The sequence below is a fragment of the Phascolarctos cinereus genome, unplaced genomic scaffold (assembly GCF_003287225.1).
Source record: "Phascolarctos cinereus isolate Bilbo 61053 unplaced genomic scaffold, phaCin_HiC Scaffold_5;HRSCAF=322, whole genome shotgun sequence".
NCBI lineage: Eukaryota > Metazoa > Chordata > Mammalia > Diprotodontia > Phascolarctidae > Phascolarctos > Phascolarctos cinereus.
This window is the reverse complement of record NW_027555958.1, coordinates 300,199,482-300,223,448: the sequence shown is the minus strand read 5'-3', so window position 1 is coordinate 300,223,448 and position 23,967 is coordinate 300,199,482. Positions and strand designations below refer to the sequence as shown.

The window sequence follows — 23,967 nt, the reverse complement described above, 5'->3', positions numbered from 1 at the left end:
ATTGGTTGAATAAAGAGCTTATTAAGAAAAGAATCCAATTATACTCTGCCCTAAACAGACCGCATATGGAATATTATGTTTAGTTTTGGATGCCACGTTCTAGGAAGGAGAAGAGAGAGAAGAAAAGGGAAAGAGGAAGGGTAAAGAGAGAGAGGGGAAGTGAGAAGGAGGGAGGAAAGAAGGGAGGGAGGAAGGAAGGGAGGAAGGAAGAGAAGAAAGATTTGAGGAGGCACTAAAGAATACAGCCTCATGTCTATCTCAGAAATCTTGAATGGGGCATGTCTTTTACCCTGTTGTTTGGGGATCATCTCCTACTTTTTCTTGCTCCTTCCCTACACCTGTACTGATCTTCCCTGTTCCTTAACTTAAAAATCAGGAATCATAGATTCAGAGCTGGAAGGGACCTTAGAAGTGATCTATTTTAAACTCCTCATTTTATGTATGAGGAAACTGAGCCCCAAAGGGGTTCATTAAGTGACTTGCTTAAGGTCACACAGGTGGTAAGTTGGCAAAACCAGTACTGGAAGCTTGGTCCTTTGACTGTACATCCAGAACACTTTTGTCCTGCTGTTTCTTGGACTGTTGATAGGAAGACAACCACAGCTACTACATTTCTCGAATGTACGGCCCCAGCGAGCCCCGGACTCGAGAGTTGTGGGTAGATGTGACAAAAGCCAACAGAAGTCAAGTCACAGTCCATGGGATCCTTTCCAATACCCACCGGCAAGCTTCGGTGAGTGCCCCTGAGGCATCTTCTCTCTTTTTATCATCCCCATCCCTATATGGGGGCATATCAGAACAGCCCCCCTCCCCATCCTTCCCCCAGGCCACAGGGCTTAGAACCCTAGAACATGGGAGAGTAGAACTGGAAAGGTTCTTAGAGATGACCTAATCTAACCCCCTCATCCTACAGCAGAGGCCCAAAGAAAGGAATGACTTGGCCCAAGGTCACCTAATTAGTTAGAGGTATAATTAGGATTAGAGTGCACTTTTTCTGACTCCCAGTACAATAGATCTAGAGCAGCTAGGTGGCACATTGGATAAAGTGCCAGGCCTGAAGTCAGGAAGACTTATCTTCCTGAGTTCAAATTCAGCCTCAGACACTTACTGTGTGGCCCTGGGCAAGTCACATAACCCTGTTTGCCTCAGTTTCCTCATATGTAAAATGATCTGGAGAAGGAAATGGCAAACCACTCCAGTATCTTTGCCAAGAAAACCCAAATGGGGTCATGAAGAGTCAGATATAACTGAAACAGACCTAGTCTACCTTTAGCAATTCTCAGACTGCAGCACATGCCATTTTCTACTATAGGCTTCATGACAAGTCAGACAACTGTAATCAAAGCTCAAAACAATAGTAAATTACAGTCCCAATAATTTTTACCTTAAATAGAAAAATTTCACTAGCCACAACTTAGGGCTTGAATATCTTTCCCGGTGTTTCCCTAACAGTTAACATTGCATTTATCCTTTACTTATAAATTGAACCATCCATATTCTGGGGCTTCAGACATACAACAAATACCTGATAGTTGACTCATCATTAATATGCTGAAACTACATCTTTAAACCACCCTATATATGTCCATAATAGCCAAGAATTTCAAATGAAAATTCACTATTAAACATTATTATTATTATCATTATGTGTTTTATAACAAATATACCTCATTAAATATTTAACAGTTTTCAAATATCTATTTTTTATCACATCCTTTTAAAAGCCCAATTCATAGTCTAACAGCATCCAGATTAAAAGGGAAGTTGTTTTGTCTAACAGTATTTCTGTTACAAAGGTCTCTCAAATTTTACAATATAAGAGAATTTAGAAATACAATAATAACACAAACCATATCATGTATTTAAAACATGAAGCAAAACTTCAGATGACATTAATTGCACTTCCAAATTATCCCATATACAAATCGTTAATCTTTATACTTTAGCATTTTAAACTCATTTTAGAGTTATCAGGCATGGAACAATTACATTCAATTAAAGAAATAATAATAATGCAGTGCTTAGCATATGCCAATTACTGTTAAGCATTTTACAATCATTATATTATTTTGATCCTCACAACTCTGGGAGGTAGGTACCATGATTATTTTTCTCTTTACAGATCAGGAAAGTGGGGCAAACAGAAATCAGATAACTTGCTTAAGATTGCACAACTAGTAAACCATACCTATTTCACTGAATAGTTTGTTTAAAGAATGTGTATATTCAATTTTACAAGGTGGTAATGGAATTGCCCAGTTTCTTTCTTGTCCTCTTCTGAACTTCTTTGTTTCCTTCCATGTGTCTTTTTTAAAATGGCACCCTTTCTTCAATCCCCAGTCACTGAGCAGCATATAATAACACCAATCATCATAATGGACAATATAATAGCCTTGGACATAGGGAGACCTAGGCACATATCCCATTTCTGACACCATTATAATCTTTGTGGCTGTAGGCAAGTTACTGAACCTCACTCACTGAAACTCATGTTCCCCGTATGTAAAATGGAAATCATAGGGTCATAGCCTTAGAGTTAGAAGAAGCCAAAGAGGCCGTTTAGTTTAATCTCTTTATTTTACTTTTGAGGAAACCAAGTCCCAGGGAAGTTAAGTGACTTGCCCAAAGTCATACAGGTAGTATGTCAGTGGCAGAATTTAATCCCATGTCCTCTGACTTTAGAGCTATTGTACTTTCTTCTCTCACAACTATAATGCCTATGTCACAGGGTTATTGTGAGATTCAAAGGAAATAAGAAATGTAAAACCCTGTAGCAACTTTACTCTGTAAAGATGATGATGATAATGACTTTCCTCATAACAACCCCACCCTTACCTCCTGTCCCAGCTCAGTAGCACAGGCATTGTTATCCCCATTTTACAGATTAGAAAATGCATAGTAATAAAGAGATTTACCCAAGGTCACCCAGAAAGTAAGACGCAACATTTGAGTACCTTGCTCAGGACTTGACAATTAGTCATTCGTTCCTGTTTTAAAGTAAATATCTTTCTTTACTACTGGATAGTAGAGAGAACAGTATTTCCATCAGCATATTTTGTCGTATAACCAGGGGACCAGGATAGACTCTGGTGCTACTTGGTATGTCAAAGAGAGAAGGGCACAACAATGGCCTGAACATTCCTCCCCAACCCCTGCCAACGGCTGGGCGTCACAGGGGTGTTCCTGCCCAGCTGCATGTAGAGAGGCTGAGCTCCCTGCCTTTGCAGGTTAAATGGAATTTGGGACAAGTGAAAGCCATTGGTCTTTTTCCTTGCCCCTCATGTCCATGCTGACTCTCTCTCTCTCCCATCCCCCACAGAGAGTGGTCCTGTCCTTTGATTTCCCATTCTATGGCCATCATCTGAGGCAGATTACCATAGCAACCGGAGGTAAGGCTGTGACTGGGAACAGCCAGTAAGTGGGTGGGCTGTGGGGGCTGGGGGTCTCTCCCTAGTGACTTCCCCTGGAGAGGTATTGTAATAAATATGCTGGGGAGGGGAGGGTGCAAGCTTGGTTCCTTCAGTGACCTGATTCTCCATAGGGAATGAGGGAGAGAAGGACAAAGAAAAGGAGTGATACAGGAAGGGAGGGACAGAGGGAGGGAGGTGGATTCTCAGGGTAGTACTCTGGTGTTCAGAGTTCAGAGAAAGAGTTGCTTTTTGCATGTTTCTATGTTTGGATATTCGTGTTCATGTATCTCTCTATTTTTTGTTTTGTTGTTCAATTGTTTCCAACTCTTTGTGACTCCCATGTACCGTAGCATACCAGGCCCTTTTATTCTCAACTATCAATTGAAGTCTGTCCAAGTTTATGTTCATTGTTTCCATGACACCATCTATCTACCTCATCCTGTGCCATCCCCCTTTCCTTTTGCCTTCAGTCTTTCCCAACATCAGGGCTTTTTTTTTCTAACGAGTCCTGTCTTCTCATTATGTGGCCGAAGTATTTAAGCTTCAGCTTCAGTATTTGACCTTCCAGTGAATTAGCCTAAATTAATTTCTTTAATTATTGACTGATTTGATCTCCTTGCTGTCCATATATCTATGTGAGTGCATATGGTGGGAAGTGGTAGGAGGATGGGAATGAGGAGAGAGAGGGAACATATATAATCCATGAAGCAGCCTATTTCCCTGGTACCTTGACCTGCAAGCCTCTGCCTTCTATTGTGCTGGGGACGGGGCAAAAAATAAGAAACCAATGTTTGATTTCTGCCTGTTTCCCCAGAGTCTTCTCCACACATCACCTGAATGGAGGCGGGATCTTTTCTGTGTCCCATACTCCATTCCACATCTGTCAGGAAGAGAAAGCTGGATTAACTCAGAGACAGACTCTCAAATATCCCCTTCCCTTCTACCTACCTTCTTTCCTTCCTTCATTTCTTTCTTTTTCTTCCTTCCTTCCTTCCTTCCTTCCTTCCTTCCTTCCTTCCTTCCTTCCTTCCTTCCTTCCTTCCTTCCTTCCTTCCTTCCTTCCTTCCTTTCTTCCTTCCTTCCTTCCTTTTTTTCTTTCTTTCTTATTTTTTCAATGAATGAGAATCCAACATTCTTCTTTCTCATCTCCTCCCTAATGAAAAAGAAAAACAAAACCCTTATAACAAATATGTATGGTCAAGCAAAACAGATTCCCACAATGATCATGTCAAAAAAAAAAAGTCTCAATCTGCACTCAGAGACCCTTTTTCTGTAAGATCCAGACTCAGGGCAGGGCAGGGCGCCACCTAGTGACCATTTCTCCAACTCTATCTTATAGCAAGACAGCTCTAGAAGCCACTCTACATCCACTTACAGGCTTTGGACCAAAAGAGATGGGCTAGATATGACTCACATATCTAGGAGGAGAGAAGGAGGGAGACAGTACTATCTAATAGCTCTAACTCAAATGAGTAATTACATAACGAAAAAGAAAAGGGTGGTGGTAGCTGCATGAGTCAAGTCTGTTCCCTGGAAAGCTCTCCCTCCTCATCTCTGCCTCCTGACTCCACCTGGCTTCTTTTGAGTCCCATCTTAAATCCCACCTAGGGGACAGTTAGGTGGTGCATAGGATAAAATACTAGGCCTGGGGTCAGGAAGACTTATCTTGGTGAGTTCAAATCTGGCCTCAGACACTTATGTGAGCCTGGGCAAACCACTTAACCCTGTTTGCCTCAGTTTCCTCATCTGTAAAATGAACTGGAGAAGGAAATGGCAAACCACTCCAGTATCTTGCCAAGAAAACCCCCAATGGAGTGATGAAAAGTCAGACACCGCTGAACAACAAATCCTACCTTCATATTGGAAGCCTTTCCCAGTCTCTTAATTCTAGTACCTTTCCGCTATTGATTATTTCTTATTTGTCCTGTATTATATATAGGTTGTTTGTTTGCATGTTGTCTCCTCCAATAGACTGTTACTCCATGAGGACAGGGTCTATTACCTTTCTTTGTTTTGTCATGCTTAGCACAGTGCTTAGCACATAGTAGAGGCTTAATAAATATTTATTTACCGAAAAGTGCACTGTGTATTTTCCATAATACAGATACAAATTATTTTAGGTTGTTAATTCCATAATCAAACTGAATTAAGGGTTTATTTCAAAATTACAAAATAAGTAACTAATTATATTTTTCACAATACCAGCTCTGATTGATCAATTTTGGACATCTCTCTCTCCTTCCCCCTCCCTCCCATAGGCTTCATCTTCATGGGGGATGTCATCCATCGAATGCTCACAGCCACCCAGTACGTGGCACCTCTAATGGCCAACTTCAACCCTGGATACTCTCCAAACTCCACAGTCACATACTTTGACAATGGTGAGACATGTAAACTTTGCTCAGCCACCACACACCTATATTTTCCCTGCAAACTGGAAAGAACATCAAGGTGGGGAGTACTGTACGACCCCTTCCCATCCCCTGCTCCTTTTGAAGCCATTTTATGCATTCCCCTGCCTTTATTCCCACAACTAAGGAGAATTCTTTTCCCCTCCAGAATATCTCCTAGGCATCTTTCCGAGGAGAACAAAGTTTTCTTTCTTTTCATGTTGGTGGGTGGGAATAGGTGTGAAGAAAAAGACATGGCAGGATGTGCTGGTAAATGTTTAACACCAAGTCTATATATGACACATTTTTAAGTTTAATCTGCATTAATTTTCTCCATCACTTTCTTAAGTCTCTATAGTCAATGGAATAATCAATCAGGCCTTGGTTTGTAGCATTTTCCAATTTCCAAGGTATAAATACTCACATAGAAAATTTAACAATAGATTCTCACAAGGTCAGGCTAGCTCCAATACACCCCTGACTCAGTCCCTGGGGCCACAGCCTGTGTGTGTATAGTGTGGTATAGTGAAAAGGGTGCTGGATTTGGCATCTGAAGACCTGGATTCAAATCCTGGCTCTGCCATTTATTATCTGTGTGACCTCAGGCAAACTATTTCACTCCTCTGCATCTCAGTTTCCTCATCTGTAAAAAGAAGGAATTGGACTAGAAGACTTCTAGGGTCCCTTTCAGCTCTAAAATCTATGATCCTATGACCTCAGTATGCATTGACCACACCCTCTGCAGGATCCCTCTCTCAGCCTCCCCACCCCCATCTTTCCTTCCCTTTTCAGCTGGGGTGTCTGCTCCTCTCCCTCAGGGACAGTCTTTGTGGTACAGTGGGATCACGTCTACCTCCAGGGTCATGAGAATACAGGGAGCTTCACCTTCCAGGCAGCTTTGCACATCGATGGCAGGATCGTCTTTGGCTACAAGGAGGTAAGTAAAGACAGAGCTGGGCTGCCTAATCTGAGAAGCAATATGGTGTAATAGAAACAACATTGAACCTGGAGTTGAGAGATGTGGGTTCAAATCCTGCCTCTTGACACTTACTGGGTATGTGACAATGGGCAAGTCAGTCTCTCTGAGCCACAGTGTCCTCATCTATAAAATGGGAATAAGAATCAATAATAATAAAACTGCAGTACCTGCCTCTTTCATCTCAATCCCCAGTGTGTTTCATGAAGAAATAGAAATGTCACTAAAGAAAACAAAATTGAGAAGAACAGCTGGGCCATACACAGAGGAGATCTGTGCAGGAGGTGACAGTTTTAAAGTCATTGAAGCATCAGTTCTCAGGATGTATTAACGATACTGAATAATTAGGGGAAATCATGGGTGCTTTGCTACCCCCATAGGACATGAAAGAGATATCAATAACAACTGATCCATCTCATCTCTATAAAATCCTTTTTGTGAATAATTTATGCACCTACATAGGGCATCCTTGATAAAAATAATAATAATAAGAAGAAGAAGAAGAAGAAGAAGAAGAAGAAGAAGAAAAAGAAGAAGAAGAAGAAGGAGGAGGAGGAGGAGGAAGAAGAGGAGGAAGAAGAAAAGGAAGAAAAAGAGGAAAGAGAAGGAGAAGAAATAAGTGGGTTTTGATATAGTAGAAAAAGAGCCAACCTCAAAGCCAGGGAGACTTGGGTTTGACTATTGCCTCTGACACATACTGGCTGCAGCAATTAATCAATCAACGTTTATTAAGTGCCTACTATGTACCATGCACTGTGCTGAGCCCTGGAATGACCCTAGGCAAGTCAATTAACTTCTCAGTACTCTAGGCAACTCTTCATTGTTTCATTCTCCTTTGCTATCATTTCCAGAGAAGGTAATGATCTCCATTGGTAGAGGGATTCTCCTAAAACAAGGAAATCACAGGTCCAGTCCCTATACTTATTCTACAAGAGACCACATCTTCACAGCCACGTAGTTGTCTGAAAGGTCAGTCAGTCAGTCAACAAATGTTTATTAAGCACCTAATTAACATGTGCCAGGCCCCATGCTAAGCACTAGAAGGTGTGGAGAATACACGAGCCCACTGTACTTAATGTTCTCTGGCTATTAAAAAGGTGTAATCCACAGGTCTACCCACTGGGGAACGTTTTGGACTCCAGGCCAATTGTGGAGACTTAAATTTTTTATTAGTTATTTGTTTATTCTAAATATTCTTTTCTTTTTAAATTTTAAGTTCCAAATCTTCTCTCTCCCCTACCCTTCCCCCCACCTAGTGAGAAGACAAACTATATCAATTATACATGTGAAATCATTCAAAATATATTTCCATATTAGCCATATCACACAAAAAAGAAAGAAAAAGAAAGAAAGGAAGAAAAATATACTTCAATTTACACTTAGAGTTCATCAGTTCTCTCTCTGGAGATGGATAGCATTTTTCCTCATGAGTCGTTTTGGATTCATCTTGGATCATTTGATTGATCAAAGTATTCAAGTCTTTAATGTGGAAATATGTTTAATATGATTGTACATGTATAGTCTATATCAGATTGCTCGCTATCTTGGGGAGGGCTGAGGGCATAGAGGGAGGGAGAAAAAAATTTGAAACTCAAAATCCTATAAAAGCAAATATTGAACACTATCTTTACATGTAATTGGAAAAAAATGCTATTAAGTGGAGAGGTAAGTATTCAAATCTTTCACGGTTGATTATCATTACAACATTGCTGTTACTGTGTACAATGATTTCCCAGTTCTCACTTCACTTTGCATCAGTTTATATAGATCTTACCATGTTTTTTCTGAAACCACTGCCTCTCATCATTTTTTATAACACAATAGTACTCCGTCACAGTCATATGCTACAACTCATTCAGCTATTCCCCAGTTGAGGAGTATCCTTTCAATTCCATTTTTTTGCCACCACAAAAAGCTGCTATAACATTTTTGTACATGTTTGTCCTTTTCGTTTATCTTTGATTTCTTTGGGATATAGGCCTAGTAGTAGTATTGCTGGATTAAAGGTTATGCACAGTTTTATAGACCTTTGGTCATAGTTCCAAATTGTTCTCCAGAATGGTTGGATAAATTCATAACTCCACCAATAATGTACTTATTTTTCCTCATCACTTCCAACATTTATCATTTCTGATAGATAGATATAGGGTGGTACCTCAGAGTTGTTTTAATTTGCATTTCTCCTATAAATAGTGATTTAGAGCATTTTTTTTCCCTATGGCTATAGGTAGCTTTGATTTCTTCTTCTGAAAACTGCCTATCCATAACCTTTGACCATTTATCAATTGGGGAATGGCTATTATTTTTTATAAATTTGACTTGGTTCCCTATATATTTGAGAAATGAAAGTTTCCCTTTATCAGGGAAACTTACAAAAAATTTTTTGATGTTACTTCATTGTCTATGCTACCTTTTAGCAAAATGTAATTTTCCTAATTATCTCTTTTAAGTAGGTCTATTTTTGCTTTTACTTTGCCTGAGATCATAACTGCTATTCCTGTCTTTTTTATTTTAGCTGAAGCATATTAGATTCTACTCCAGCCCTTTATTTTATCTCTGTGTGTCTTTCTGCTTCAAGCACATCTCTTGTAAACAACATATTGTTGGATTCTGGTTTCTAATCCATTCTGCTATCTACTTCCATTTTATGGATTAGCTCATCCCATTCACATTCACAATTATGATTACTAGCTGTGTATTTTCCTCTATCCCTTTTTCTTTTTTTCGTCTCTCTCTCTTTTCATCCTCTCCCTCCTCAAAAGTCTGTTTTGCTTCTAATCATTGCCTCTCTGGGGACTTTTTAATGGGAATTCTTCTCATCTGGCTCCTTTTGCCAACCACCCAATTGAAGACCACAGATTTCTGAAATTCTCTCCAATCTAGCTCAGTTGTTCACCATATTAATAGGTCCAGTATTGAAACACTAAGACATTTAATTGTAACTAGAAGAAATTTTTAAAGAAGCATAGACGTCTCAAGTGACAAAAACAGCATCACAAACATTCTTCAGCACGTACAATCCTAGCCCCTTTCTCTCTGAGTATTTTGGTAAACATGACCCTCTAAACCCACTACTCTGATGGTGAAAGCAGGTACAAAATGCAGGTAGAATGAAGAAAAGGGAACAGAATTCAGCCAGTGTCTGCCCCTCTGCAGCCACTCAGATGTCTGTGAAGCTTCAGGGATATCATGGGATTCCTGGGTTCTTGACATTCTCACTGTGGTCTTGGGTGCCCCTTTGGTCTTTTCCCCTGGTCCTAACACCGGCAGAAACCTTCATTAAAATCCTATCCTCTTAAGGCTAGGGAAAGTTACATAATCAGGGCCCACAAGTAGAAATCTGTATGAAAAAAGAGGAAAGGGTGGAGAGAGCAGCTGATACCTGAGCCTCAGTCTCATCTCAGGTGGTCAAAATAGGAAAGAATATACGCACATACACCTACACACATGCACACACAGAGTTGGGTATGGAAATACACTTCATTCAGCAGGGAAATAGGAGAGAGAGCATTCCATAAGGTTCAGAGGAAGGAAACAAGTAGCAGTGATTAGTGATTTCTTGCGGAAGGGCACCAAATTGACTATTTGTTAACCTGATAACAACGATAGACAAGTCTTCTGCCTTTCCAGGGCATGTGTCCATCATAACAGAGAACGTGATTTGTCAGGCCTGGTGACTATTACCCACTTCTAATGATTCATGTGGGCACAAATTATAAGGTCAGAAGGTAGCTAAGATAGCATTGCTAGCAATTACAAAGTCTGGGGAAAGAACCTAAAGAGCTTAGGGGCACAGGTGGTAATATCATCAGTGCTGCCCACTAAAGTCAAGGACTTCAAAAGAGAGACTTAGATTTGGGGAGTAACTGTAAGCTGGTTAAGAAGATGATGTCTGAGAATGGGATTTGGATTTTTGGACTGTGGCTTACAATTTAGGAATGACAGGCTACCGGCCAAGGATGAAATACATCTGTGTAGAAAGGCTGGAAGGAATAGATTTGCCCCTTTTCTTAAAATTTAATCAAAAGAACATTAAACTGAAAAGTAAAAGTGAGTAAGAAAAGTAGTTATGTAATTTACCATCTAGATTTTATAGAGAAACTGTAATGTAGGAAGAAGAGCAGTAGAGATACCTAGAAGTTCATAGGTGATAAAATCCAAGAAAAGAGTCAATAATAAGAAGCAAAGGCCTCAAATTCCTATATACAAATGCACAAGATATGGTTTGTACATTTTGTTAGCAAGATGAACTACGGATTTGTGTGTGTGTGTATATATATATATATATATGTATGTATATCTTGTTAACAAGATGAGCTGGAGACCTTAAGACAAGGAGGCAAACTTGACCTCATAGGTATCATTGAGACTGGGTGGGATGAGATCCATTACTGGAATATGACTCTGGAGTGGTATCCCTTATTTAGAACGCAACAAAATAAAAACAAGCAAGGTAAAAGGAGTAGGTTGAATAATATTGTGTAGCACCCCTTCTGGTCTACTTCCCCATCTTGTACCTGCAGGTTGGGCAACCAAAGAATGCTGCTATCTCAGGTTCTGGAAGTGCCTTGTGCATGTTTGCTTCTAAAAGTATAGCCCACGAGCCCCCACTGGTGTACTTCCCATTAACAATCAGCTGGTAAGACACAATTAACTCTTAGCAAAAACATTTACCAAAATTGCATAGTAAAAAGCTATAGCTACATAATATTCCCCTCCCCAGTTACCTGAGATACACTCTCCCACAACTATATATACCACTTGTGGGAAAGAGTGGGCATAAACTTCAAGTATAATGATAATGAAGTCCACATGTAGCAAACACATGTATCAAGGCAACTTACAACTCTGGAACTGCAGGCCCTGAAAGTCCTTTTTGCATAAAGTCCTTATGCAGTCATCTGGGATACTAGGGTTTGCTTCTTTTCATAGCTTAATTCTTGGTTGCAGGGCTGACTCTCTTGAGTCCATAGCTAGCTCTCTCTTCTGTTTCCAGGGTCTAATTTCCAAAGTTGCTTCTTCCCTTCTTCCTTTCGCATTTCTGTATCTCTGCCCCCTAAGTTGTGCCTCAGATTCTCTGGAAAGCAGACAGCTGCTCTCTTCAAGGCCATGGAGTCCTATGCAATCATGGACCCCTGCATCCAGGGGTCAGCTCTTTTATTTATATATCAGACATATAAGGAAGGGCTCCACTGGTTATCTTATTTTAAAATGGTTACCTCTGTTAGGTGAGAACTCTTCTTGATGGAATCAGTTAATCAGAACTTAGCATGAACAGGGCCTGTACAACCCTTTCAATCAAAGCCATTGTGGGACAGACATAGTTTTTCCCTGAGGAATTTGTATATAAAGAGGAAGCAGTCTCAGAACCAAATAGAGACTTCTAAGAGTCTGAAAGCAGAGAGGAAGGAATAGGATCACCCAGAGCTGAGCCAAGAACCAGGAGCCCAGGGGCACCCAACAAAAAAAGAAAAAGAAGAACTATTTGTTCGTATCCATGGGTATGTTCCACACTACGCTTTGGCTCACCTTTCGGTCTGCTCTCCCTATACACCAGCTGCCTGACACTCCAAGATGACTCTACTCTGAGTCCATCTCAATGATTGATAAATCCTTGACTGGAATTTCCATATTGCAAGAACACCCAGCCATACTGCTCATTCTCTACTATTAGTTCATCCTCAGGCCTACCCGACCTCCATAATGGCTGCCTATCTCCTTCTCTGCCTTTATTAATCACTTGGATTAAGGAATGGATGACTTGCTTATAAAATTTATAAGATAACACAAAAATTAGAGAGTTGGCTTAATAATCTGTATGATAGGATTCAAAAATATCTTGATAGAGTAGAACATTGGGCCAACTGAATAAAATGAAACTTGATAGGGTTAAATGTAAGGACTTCCATGTGGGTTCAAGAAATCCAACTTCCAAAGTATTTAGTGAGGAAAATATTGCTAGATAGCAGTTCCTGTGACAAAGATATAGGGTTTTAGTGGACTTCCCCTCAATATGAGTTAATAGTATGATATGGCAGCTAAGAAAGTAAATGTGGTCTTATGTTGCATTCAAAGACTTATTGTCCTGAATGAGGGAGGTAATAGTTCTATCAAAATTTAGAGTTGGAAGAGACCTCTGAGATCATTTAGTTTAACTCCTCCATTTTATAATTGAGAAAAGTAAGGCCCAGAGAGATTTAAGTGACTTGATCAAAGTCACACAGGTAGTACACTTACTATGTGCAGACCACTTCTGGAGTACTGTGTTTAGGTCTAGGAATCATATTTTTGGAAGAAAATAGGAAGACAACCAAAATAGCAGAAGTCCATAAATTCATCCATGTGAAGACTAGTTGAAGGAATTAGCAATGTTTAACCTCAAGAAGAAAAGACTTTTCTGGGAGAGGAGAAGGAATGATAGTGTATTTTAGGTATTTAAATGGTTTTCATGTGAAGGAGGGTCATAGGATCAGAAATTTAGAGCTGGAAGAGACTTCAGAGGTCATCTGGTGCAAGCCCTTCACTTTACAGATGAAGAAACAAGTCATAGAAGTTAAGTGACTCGCCTCTTTTAATGCAGTAAAGGACACATTCACTTTCTCATCTGCCATATCACACTATTGACTAAATGAGCATTGCCTCACTCAAAGTGAGAACTTGAAGAGACCTTAGCTTAAAAGGGCCAAGGTCTCCCACTGCATCTTGGGTCATCTCTAGTTGTCCTGATCAATATCTGGCCACTGAACCCAGATGGCTCTGGAGGAGAAAGTGAGGCTGGTGACTTTGCACAGCCCTCCCTCACTTAAATCAGTCAATTTCAAGTCATGTCATCATCTCCCTGATGTCATAGTCCTCTTCAAGAATGAAGGACAAACCACAATTGACATATTAAGCTGGCAATCCACTCAACCCTCTAGATCTTTTTCACATGAACTACTATCTAGCAATATTTTCCTCACTAAATTCTTTGGGAATTGATTTCTTGGACCCACATGGAAGTCTTTCGATTTATCCCTATTAAATTTCATCTTGTTCAATTGGCTCAATGTTGCTCTATTCACTAGAACATGCTAGAAAATCTTCCTAACAATTAAAGCTCTCCTAAAATGGAACAATCTGCCTCAGAAAGTAGTGGGTTTCTTCTCACTGAAGGTCCTTAAGCAAAAGATAGATGACCAATTGCCAGGCATGCTGCGTCAGAGATCCTTGTTGGGTATGAATTAGACCCTGAGATCTTTTCCTCAGAGGCCTCAGAGATCCTTTCCAATCTTTACAATCCGTGAGACTCAATACACAGATGGAATAAAGATACATATACACAGCATCACACACCAGTGTTGCATACTCTGGACCAGGGGTGGGGAACTCACGGCCTCAAGGCCATATGTGGCCTTCTAGGCCCTCAAGTGTGGCCCTTTGACAGAACGTGAAGTTTGGATTCAGTTAAACGGCCTCACTTGTCAAATGGCCCATCCCTGCCTGGACCAAACATCAGCATATAGTGCATGTGTAGGCACATTTACCATAAGGAGGAGACCAAAAGAGCCAAGCAACTGCTTTATTCAGCTGATGTCTTTGCTGTGCAAAAAGGATATGGTGCCCAAGGGCAACACCAGTTGAGAATATTAATTAATTTGCAAAAGCTTATGCAGAAGGATGATAGATTACAAGCCATATGAAAACAGTGAAAAGTAGTAGAAGAAGCAGGTTTAAAGAAGTTTGGTGAGATACTCAATTGAGCAAAACCATCCCCAAAGCATTTGTGGATGAAACCAGAAGAACAAAAATTGGGAAAGATCAGCAAAGACTTTATAACAAACTCTTTTTACCACCAAGTACAATGAAGTCCCCACATTTGTTCTGTTCCAACACAGTCCTCATTATGTAGCCTGAGGAAATGGAAATGGCACTGAAAGAAAGTAAGTTCAGAAAAGCAGTCTGGACCTTCCCAAACTGAAACATCCCTTCTTGCTTGCCACTTCTCTATGTGTATCACCTCCCCCTATTCGAATGTAAGCTCCTTGAGGGCAGGGACTGTCTCATTGTTATATTTGTAACCCCAGCATTACCTAGAGTGCTTGGCACATAATTAGTACTTAATAGGTGCTTTTCATTCATTCATTCATTCTCAAATAAGTTGGTGCTGGAGGGGACACAATTTTGACAGAGCCGAGGGATAAATTCTCAAGATATTTGAAAAAGGGGAAGGCACTTCATCCTCCCCACAGCTACCAGGATGATATTCCTAAAGCATGAGTCTAATCATTTCACTCCCCTGTTTGACAAACTCCAGTGGTTCCTAATTGCTTCTAGAATCATCTCCTCTGTTTGACTTTTGAAACCTTCGTAAGCTGTCTTTAACCTATCTTTCCAAGAATATTGTAAATATAATTGGAAAAAAACTAAAATACAAAATTTCAAAAGGAAAAAAAAAAGAGAATTGTACATTACTCCCCTTCATGTGCTCTATGGTCCAGTCTTTTTGCTGTTCCTTAAAGCACAGTTCTCACATATTTTTCAGTAAACTTCAGTGGCTCCCTGTTAATCTTAGGATCAAATATTGTTTCATCATTTTTGCATGTTTTTTGATTTCTATTTTGTGTGTGTGTGTAAGTTGTATAATGTATATGAGATTGCATGATACACTACATACTTAGGACCTTCCATCTCCTGCCACCATGTCTTTCAACAAACTGTCCCCTTGTCTGTATATAATGCCCTCCTTCCTCACCTTCTCCTCTAAGAAGCCCTAGGTTCCTTCAAAGTTCAGCTCAAACATCGCCTCCTACATGAGGCCTTTCATGATCTCCACCAGCTACTAGTGCCTCCCCATCAAATTACCTGCCATGTATTTTCTATATCCTTGTCCAGTACTGAGGAACTACATGTGGACCCACAGGGTCTGCAGTCCTGTACCTATTCTATACCCAGACATTTGGTTACTGGATTGGGTTCAATACTAAGAAAGCCTGACCTTTAATTAGAGGAATTAGGTTTTCTATTCTAGAACTTATTGTTTCTGAAACCCCAAGTCTGTCATTTGGAGACAGTGCTATGTACAGTAAAAGTTATAGCTTTCAAATCTAAGGTGAAAGGGATGAAATAAAAGAAGTACCCAAAGTATAATGTCAATCAATTATAAAACAAGTAATTTATTCCTACATAGAAAAATCTGCTAATCACAGAATAATAGAAGAATCACAGTGCACATTAATAAAATTACCCAGATTGACAGCATTCAGTAACTTAACCCATAACCATGGTAACAGTAGGCTAGGAGGATGATATTTAAACTTCTTAGGACATAAGACACTTTGCAGAATTGCTAATTAGACATGTTACATTTCGTCTGGGTTAGGCACTGTTCAGCCACATAGCTAGGCTCTGTCTTCTTTCCTTCTGCCAACCTCTCTGATACAGGATATTAGCAAAGACATTTATAACAAACTGTTGTTTACCATCAAGGACAGTGAAGCTAACATATTTGTCATCTTACTGCCATAGCCACTACCACTTCAGGAACATCATAGCCACCACCTTGAAGGCCTCCCAGGACTCTTTAGAATTTACAAAGTATTTCCAATCCTGGACACACCCATGGCATTCGCCTAAAATCAGGAACAAATAATGCAAAGGCAAAGGCAACCAGTGGCCCTTGGCAGAAGCCCATCTAATTGAGTCCACATTCCACATGAGGAGTGGCAAATAGGTCACCACGACCATCCCCTTCCAAATCCCACACACACACACACACTGGAGATATAGGATGCCACTAGGAGAGCTGTGGCCAAAAGAGCACTGGCTGGAGACTGTCTCTTCTTTGAACCGATCCAGCATCAAGCCCCCTTGTTGCTATCATAATAATACCTAATGCTGCGTGAAAATCTAGACCCCACCGCAGGTGCTCAGGATTAGTATGGTGGACTAGGGGGGTAGAAGTGAAACTGATAGACCAAGAGAGTATTCAGGACACGAAAAGTTGCCTGCATATAGCCCCAAGTCTCTTCAGGATTGGACCACACAAGAGTGGCTAAATCAGATCCGTCAGACCTCAACAGAGAAGCTTGGGTCAAGCCAGCTGGAAACGGGGCCAAAGAAGTTTGGGCTGCATTGGTGCCCATGGAATCATTAGCATGCATGTAACATCAGAGGATCTGAAGAAAGGCCTCCAGCATGTTGGGTGAACTCCTTACCGAGGATTTGTAGGAGGACATGGATTGGAGTCAAACAGGATGAGAGGGGCAGGTATGGGTTGTGATCTGCTTTGATGGATGGGATGTCCACATCAATGAGATCACAGATCCACTGTAGCATTTATATGTTTACCTACCTCACAGGGTTGTTATGAGGCTCAAAGGAATTAGAGCTTGGGTTAGAGTTAGGGTTAATACATATTGTAAGGGGCTTCAGAAACAAAGAATTATGTAAATATCAGCAATAATAATTATTATCATTCATATCAGCAGTGGAGCAACTGAACTGAGGTGAAGATGAGGAGGGGCTGGGCAGGAGATAGAGGAGAAGACACACACAGCTCCACACACACAGAGGAGAGCCCTGGCACGATTAATCCAAAAATGCAATCTAATTTAGTTTTGGAATGCAATCAATGATTTTGAGAGAAGGGTGTAACTTTGTCTTCCAAATTGCTTTTGGCACAGGATGACATGGAAAGAGTCATGCATTCTGTAGGCACATAGCAGCTGGCCCCCAAACTGTGTTGTTTGGCAGAAAGGATGAAAGATTTGCCACAGACAGTCCACAAAACAGAATCAAGAACTGACATACAATTGGTGTAACTTGTCAGGGAATGAAATCCAAACAGCATGGTAACTCCAATTTACATAGTACTTTAAGATTTTGAAAACCTACCCCTCCTAACCCTGAAAGATAAGTAATGCAAGTTGATGATATCCCCTTTTACAGATGAGGAAACTGAGGGACTAAATGAGCACTTTATGATTGTTGTTATTGTTGTTCAGTCATGTCCCACTCTTCATGACTCCATTTGGGGTTTTCTTGGCAAAGATAATGGAGTAGTTTGCTGCTGCCTTCTGCAGCTCATTTTACAGATGAGGCAAACAGGGTGAAGTGACTTGCCCAGGGTCACACAGCTAGTAAGTGTCTGAGGCTGCATTTGAACTTGGGTCTTCTTGACTCCAGACTCAGCACTCCATCCACTGTACTACCTATCAGCCTGGGTGATCACACAGCAGTTAAATGTCTGAAGCAGGATTCAAATTCAGCTCTGCTGATGTCAAGTCCAGCACATTAGCCCCTATATCAGGGGTGGGGAATCTGCAGCCTCAAGGCCACATGTGGCCCTCTAGGTCCTCAAGTGTGGCCTTTTGACTGAATCCAAATTTCACAAAACAAATCCCCTTAATAAAAGGATTTGCTCTAAGTTGTGGTGTATGAATATAGTGGGATACTATTGTGCTATAAGAAATGATGAGCAAGTGGGTTTCAGAAAAGCCTGGAAAGACTTGTATGGACTGATGCCAAGTGAAGGGGCAGAACCAGGAGAACATTGTACACAGTAACAACCATGCTGTACGATGACTAACTTTGATAGTCTTAGCTTTTCTCAGCAATGCAAGAATCTAAGACATCTCCAAAAGTCTCACAATAGAAAATGCTATCCACATCCAGAGAAAGAACTATGGAGTTTGGTTTTTTGCTTTTGTTTGTTTGTTTTTAGGCAATTGGGGTTAAGTGACTTGCCCAGGGTCACACAGCTAGTAAGTGTCAAGTGTTTGGTCTGAGACTGGATTTGAGCTCCGGTCCTCCTGACTTCAGAGCCAGTGCCCTATCCACAGTGCCACCTAGCTGCCCCAAGAACTATGGAGTTTGAATACAGATCAAAGCATACTATTTGTTCTTTTTTTTTTTTTGCTTCTGTTTTGTTTTGTTTCTTCTTTCTTGTGGTTCCTTCTATTGGTTTTAATTCTTTTTTACAACATGACTAATGTAAAAATAAAAATAAATAAATAAAAGGATTTGTTCTGCAAAACTTGGACTCAAATGGCCGAACCCAAGGACCTAGAAGGCCACATGTAGCCTCAAGGCTGCAGGTTCCTCATCACAGCTCTAGATCATATTGTCTGCCAAAGACTAAAACATAAGAAATGCCATGGTATGATACTAATAGCACTGGTTTGAAGGTAAAGAGACTTAGACTCATAATTCTGTCATAGTCTACCTTATGCAAGTCCCTGGGCCTCAGTTTCTTCAAATATAAAATACAGGAATTTAACTAGGTATGTTCTAAAGTTCTTCCCAATTCTGATATTCTGTGTTTTCTGGCCTAAGACTTCTTTCAGTTCTAATATTCTGTGATTCTGTGACCCTGAGAAGCCAAGGACGTATAGTCAACCAATAGTGTTTGAGCAGATCTCTAGAAAGCTTGTTGAACTTGCTGAACACTATGGGGGACACTGAAGTGTAATGTAAGACATAGCTCCTGCTTTCAAAACCCTCATGTATAAATTAGTTACAACAAATTAAATGCAAAAGTAACTTGGGAAAGAGACAGCTGGGTGGTACAGTGGATAGAGCACCAACCCTGGAGTTAGGAGGACCTGAGTTCAAAGATGTCTCAGATGTTCACTAGCTGTGTGACCCTGGGCAAGTCACTTAACCCTCATTGCCTCTACCCCCCCAAAAAAATATGACTTGAGAAGTCTAAGGGGATATAGAGTAAGGAAATGATCAGTGTAATGGAGTTAATCAGGGAGGGCTTCTGGGAAGAGGGAATTTTTAAACAGGAATTTAAAACTGAAAAGCCTCTTAGTAATCACCTAGTCCAATCCCTTCATTTTATAGTTGAGGTAACTAAGATTGAAAGAATTTAAGTGAGTTCTCCAAGGCTATTCAGGTAGTATGAGTAATAGAGCCAGGATTTTAATAATAATAATAATAGCTAGCACTTATATAGTACTTTAAGGTTTGCAAAGTGCTTTAAATGTGCAATCTCATTTGATCCTCACAACCACCCTGTGAGGTAGGTGTTCTTGTAATCCCCATTTTACAGATGTGGAGACTGAGGCTAAAGATGGTTCAGTGATTTACCCAGGGTCACACAGTTAATAAGTGTCAAAGAAGGGATTAATTTATTTATCAGACAATTGGGGTTAAGTGACTTGCCCAGGGTCACACAGCTAGTACAAGACAAGTGTTTGGTCTGAAGCCGGATTTGAGCTCAGGTCCTCCTGACTTCAGGGCTGGTGCTCTATCCACTGTGCCACTTAGCTGCTCCTAAGTCCATCACTCTTTGCCCTACATCACCTAGTAAACACAACAGATGACAGATATTGGCAGGCTAGAAAACTCAGGGTGAATCAGATGCGATAAAATTTAATAGGGGCCACTATAAAATCTTACACTTGGGCTCAAGAAATCAACTTCAGAAGCACAAGATGGGAGAGGCATGGCTAGAAAGAAGTCCATCTGTAAAAGGTCTGGGGATTTTTGTGGAATGCAAACTCAATATGAATTCACTGTGTGATATGGCAATCCCCAAAGTTAATGCAATGTAGTGTTACAATAAGAGAGGCCTAACTTCCAGAATAAGTAGGTGATAGTCCCGCTATACCTTGCCCTAGTCAGATCTTATGTGAATAAGTTCAGTTCTGGGCATCCCATTTTTAAAAAAAGATATTAATAAGTAGGCAAGTCTCCAGAAAGGGTTAAACTGAATGATCAAATGGCCTTGAATTCATGCTATTTGACCATTGGTTGAAAGAATTGGGAATGGTTAACCTGGAGAAGTGGAGGGTCATGACAGCTGCCTTCCAGTATTTTCTAGACTAGATGGAAGAAAGATTAGACTGTTCTCCTTGGTCCTGAAGGCAGAACCAGGATCAAAGAGTTAAAGAATCAAAAAGTCAAATTTCAGCTTAATATAAGGAAAAACTTCCCAACATTCAGGGTTATCCCAAAGTGGAATAAGCTGCCTTAGTAGGCAGTGGGATCCCCCTGTCTGGAGGACTTTGAGTCAAGGTTGGTTGACCACTTGTTAGACATGTTATAATGGGGATGCTTTTTCAGGTTTGGGTTGGATTGGATGATGGCTCAAGTCCCTTTTAATTCAGAAATTAGGGTCTTCTGTGAGTTCTCTGATTCCAAAGCCAGGGCTCTTCTAGCATGTGCATAATGAACATGGCCTAAGTAGAACAGAGGGAGAGAGTGCTTCAGGTAGAGGATATGGGTTGAGCAAAGGTATGTAGAATGGTCCAATATAAAGGATGGTGAACAAATTGATAAGTAAAAGAGCCATAAATTGAGGAGTGAGAGAATGAGCCATTAGTGGAGTATTCTTGAACGTCAAAATGAGGAGTTTAGATTTGATCCATTGGGCATTAAGGGGTCACCTTAGGAGCTCAGCCTAAAACTTCACTGCATGTGTTGTAGGGCTAGAGGGAATTACCTAGGTGGAGTAGTGTAGGTTTGTTTGTGGGCACAGGAGGAGAACATCTCTTCAGGACTGGGGATTACCTTTGGAATGTAGAGGTCATGGTCATTCTGTCTGCCTTGTTTCCCCTAAGGGATGTGCCCAACTAGACCAGGTCTCTTCAGGATCTTCTCCCCCTTTCAGATCCCAATGTCCGTCCTGGACATCAATTCCACCCAGCACCCTGTCAAAGCCGGCCTGTCTGATGCCTTCATGATTCTCAGTCCAGCCCCTGATATGCCAGGTGAGTCTTCAGGGCCCAAAGGAGGGTATGGCCAGTGTGGACTTTGCCTCCCCCTTAACTCCCAGGGTGGGTAGATGGTCACTGCCTCAAGTGGTGAGACCTGCATGGGACTGGGAACCACCCTGCTATGTCCAGTTATTTCTTGGGCTCAGGGATCCCCAAAGTCACAATATCTGAGCATTAGATTGTTTTCTGTTTCCCCAGGGAAGTGATTAGATAATTTATCCACTTTATTCACTCTGCGATCTGTGGATGGCTCTTTCTCAGGCAACCCAGTTCTCTTCTAGCTCTCAGATGTCTGGATATATTCACTTATTTTATGGTATTAGAACATAGAGTGTTAAGATAATATTATAAAATAGAGACTCCTCATTCTGTAGGCAAGGGAATGTCTTAATGAGATACAATGTGTGCAATCAATCTATCAACAAGTATTTACTATGATGGCCTCTGAGGATACAGTGAAAGATACTTTGACCTTGGAGAGTTTATATTCTAGTGGGGAAAGAATAAGAGAGATATAATGTATTCATGAAAAAGCAAACCAGTACAAAATAAGTATGAGGTGATGGGGAGGCAATACAGCAATTTGCAGAATCACAAAGGGCCTCTTGAAGAAAGTGGCATTTGAATTGGACCTTGAAGAGAACATGGAGTTTTTTTGTTTGTTTGTTTTAGTTTGGTTTTGGCTAAGCAATGGAGTTAAGTGACTTGTCCAGGGTCACACAGCTAGAACATGGAGTTTCTAGAGGCAGAGGTAAAGAGTGAGAGCCTCCTAGGCAAAGGCATGGAGGTGGGAGATACCAAGTGTGCTATTTTGGTTAAAGTGTGTAAGGACAAGTAATAACTAATCAGACTGGAAAGATGAAGTAGTAAGGAGGCAAGAGCGCTCCACTAGAAGCTAAGGAAGTTGGTTCCAATTCTGCCACTATCTTGTGACCTTGGGGCAGGTCAGTTCTATAGGTATTTATTAAGCACCTGTTGTTCTTTGTGACTGCACAGACCATAGCACGTCAGGCCCTTCTGTCCTTTGCTATCACTCAAAGTCTATCCAAGTTCATATTTGTTGTTTCCACGACACTATTTATCCATTTCATCCTCTACTGTCCCCTTTTCTTTTTGCCTTCAGTCTTTCCCAGCATCACGGTCTTCTCCAATGATTGCCCGCAGTGTCACAAAAAGTCAGACATGACTTAACAACAACAAAATATAGTAATTACATATGTATGTATAGTAATGGGGGGCAGCACCAGCTGGGGGGGATCCCTGGACATCATTGCCTTTACCTAAAAATGAAGCCAGTGGACCAGAGAGCACCCAGCTTTGAGACTTACTGGTTGTTAGATCATGGATGGGTAGGTAAGTCACTCCACCTCTCTGAGACTATTTCCATGTACATAAAATGGGGATGGTCACACCTGCTTTTCCTACCGGATAGGGGTATTGTGAGGTAAATGCTTTGTAAATCTGGAAGTGTTATAGAAATGTGAGCTATTAATAATAATTATTGCTATATTTATATTACAAAGTGAGAACTGGTATTATCGATTTCTAAAAAGGATCATGGGGTAACAGTGTGCTGGTAACACTGTCCTAGGTCCTGCTGACAACCTGTGGAGCTGAGGGTACAGAATGACCCTTTCAGGGTGGTAATAAAGTCTATGGGGGCAGGTAAGTGGCACAGTGGATAAAGCACCGGCCCTGAATTCAGGAGGACCTAAGTTCAAATCTGGCCTCAGACACATAACACTTACAAGCTGTGTGACCCTGGGCAAGTCACTTAACCCCATTGCCTAACCAAAGTAAATAAATAAATAAATTGTCTATGGTGCTCTATCATTTCTACCACTCCTTCTTTCTTTCTCATTTCTTCCTTCATCCTATATTTCTCTTATATATCTCCCTTGCTTATTTTCCTCTCCCAACACTCATGTCCACATCAGACCTGTGCCAGCCATGTCCATCAACAATACCCACCTTGCTCCACACTAGAGAAGTTGGTGAGCCCTAGTCTAGGACATTCTCAAGAGGCTGAGAAGACATTTTTAGAAACTCCCTGCTCAGAAAGCAACTTTTGGATCTTTTGTAGATCACTCTTTCACATCTCCTGCCCTCTCTTCCTCCCAACACCTGCCTCCTCTCAGTGGTTCCCTAACACCTCTAGGATCAAATATAAAGTCCTTCGTTTGGCTTTTAAAAACCTTCACTACTTGGCCCCTTTCCTCCTTTGCAGTCTTCTTACACCTTACTCCTCTCCACACTCTGTGATCGGGTGATGCTGGCTTCCTTGCGAGTCCATCTTGCATTTTCACTGGCTGTCCCGTATGCCTGGAATTTGCTTCCTTCTCAACTCCCCTTCCTGGCTTCTCCCACTTCTTTCAAGTTCCAACTAAAATCCCACCTTCTACCTGAAATGTTTCCTGCTCCTTTGTAATGCTAGTGCTTTTTCTCCATTAATTAATTCCAATTTATCTCATTTGTACATAATTGTTTGC

The 23,967-nt window shown here is 40.8% G+C and overlaps 1 protein-coding gene across 2 annotated transcripts in view; it reads left to right on the top strand.

Annotated features, from left to right (window-relative positions):
• Positions 1–23,967, top strand: part of PLXDC1 (plexin domain containing 1) — a 108,400-nt gene that overhangs the window by 28,175 nt on the left and 56,258 nt on the right. Inside the window, exons 3-7 of one of the 2 annotated variants that reach the window (XM_020997699.2) lie at positions 590–733; positions 3,320–3,389; positions 5,669–5,791; positions 6,619–6,737; positions 21,373–21,472. In XM_020997699.2, the coding sequence (XP_020853358.1) occupies positions 590–733; positions 3,320–3,389; positions 5,669–5,791; positions 6,619–6,737; positions 21,373–21,472 (556 nt within the window). The remainder of the gene's footprint in view (positions 1–589; positions 734–3,319; positions 3,390–5,668; positions 5,792–6,618; positions 6,738–21,372; positions 21,473–23,967) is intronic. The other variant, XM_020997700.2, reaches the window with a different exon arrangement.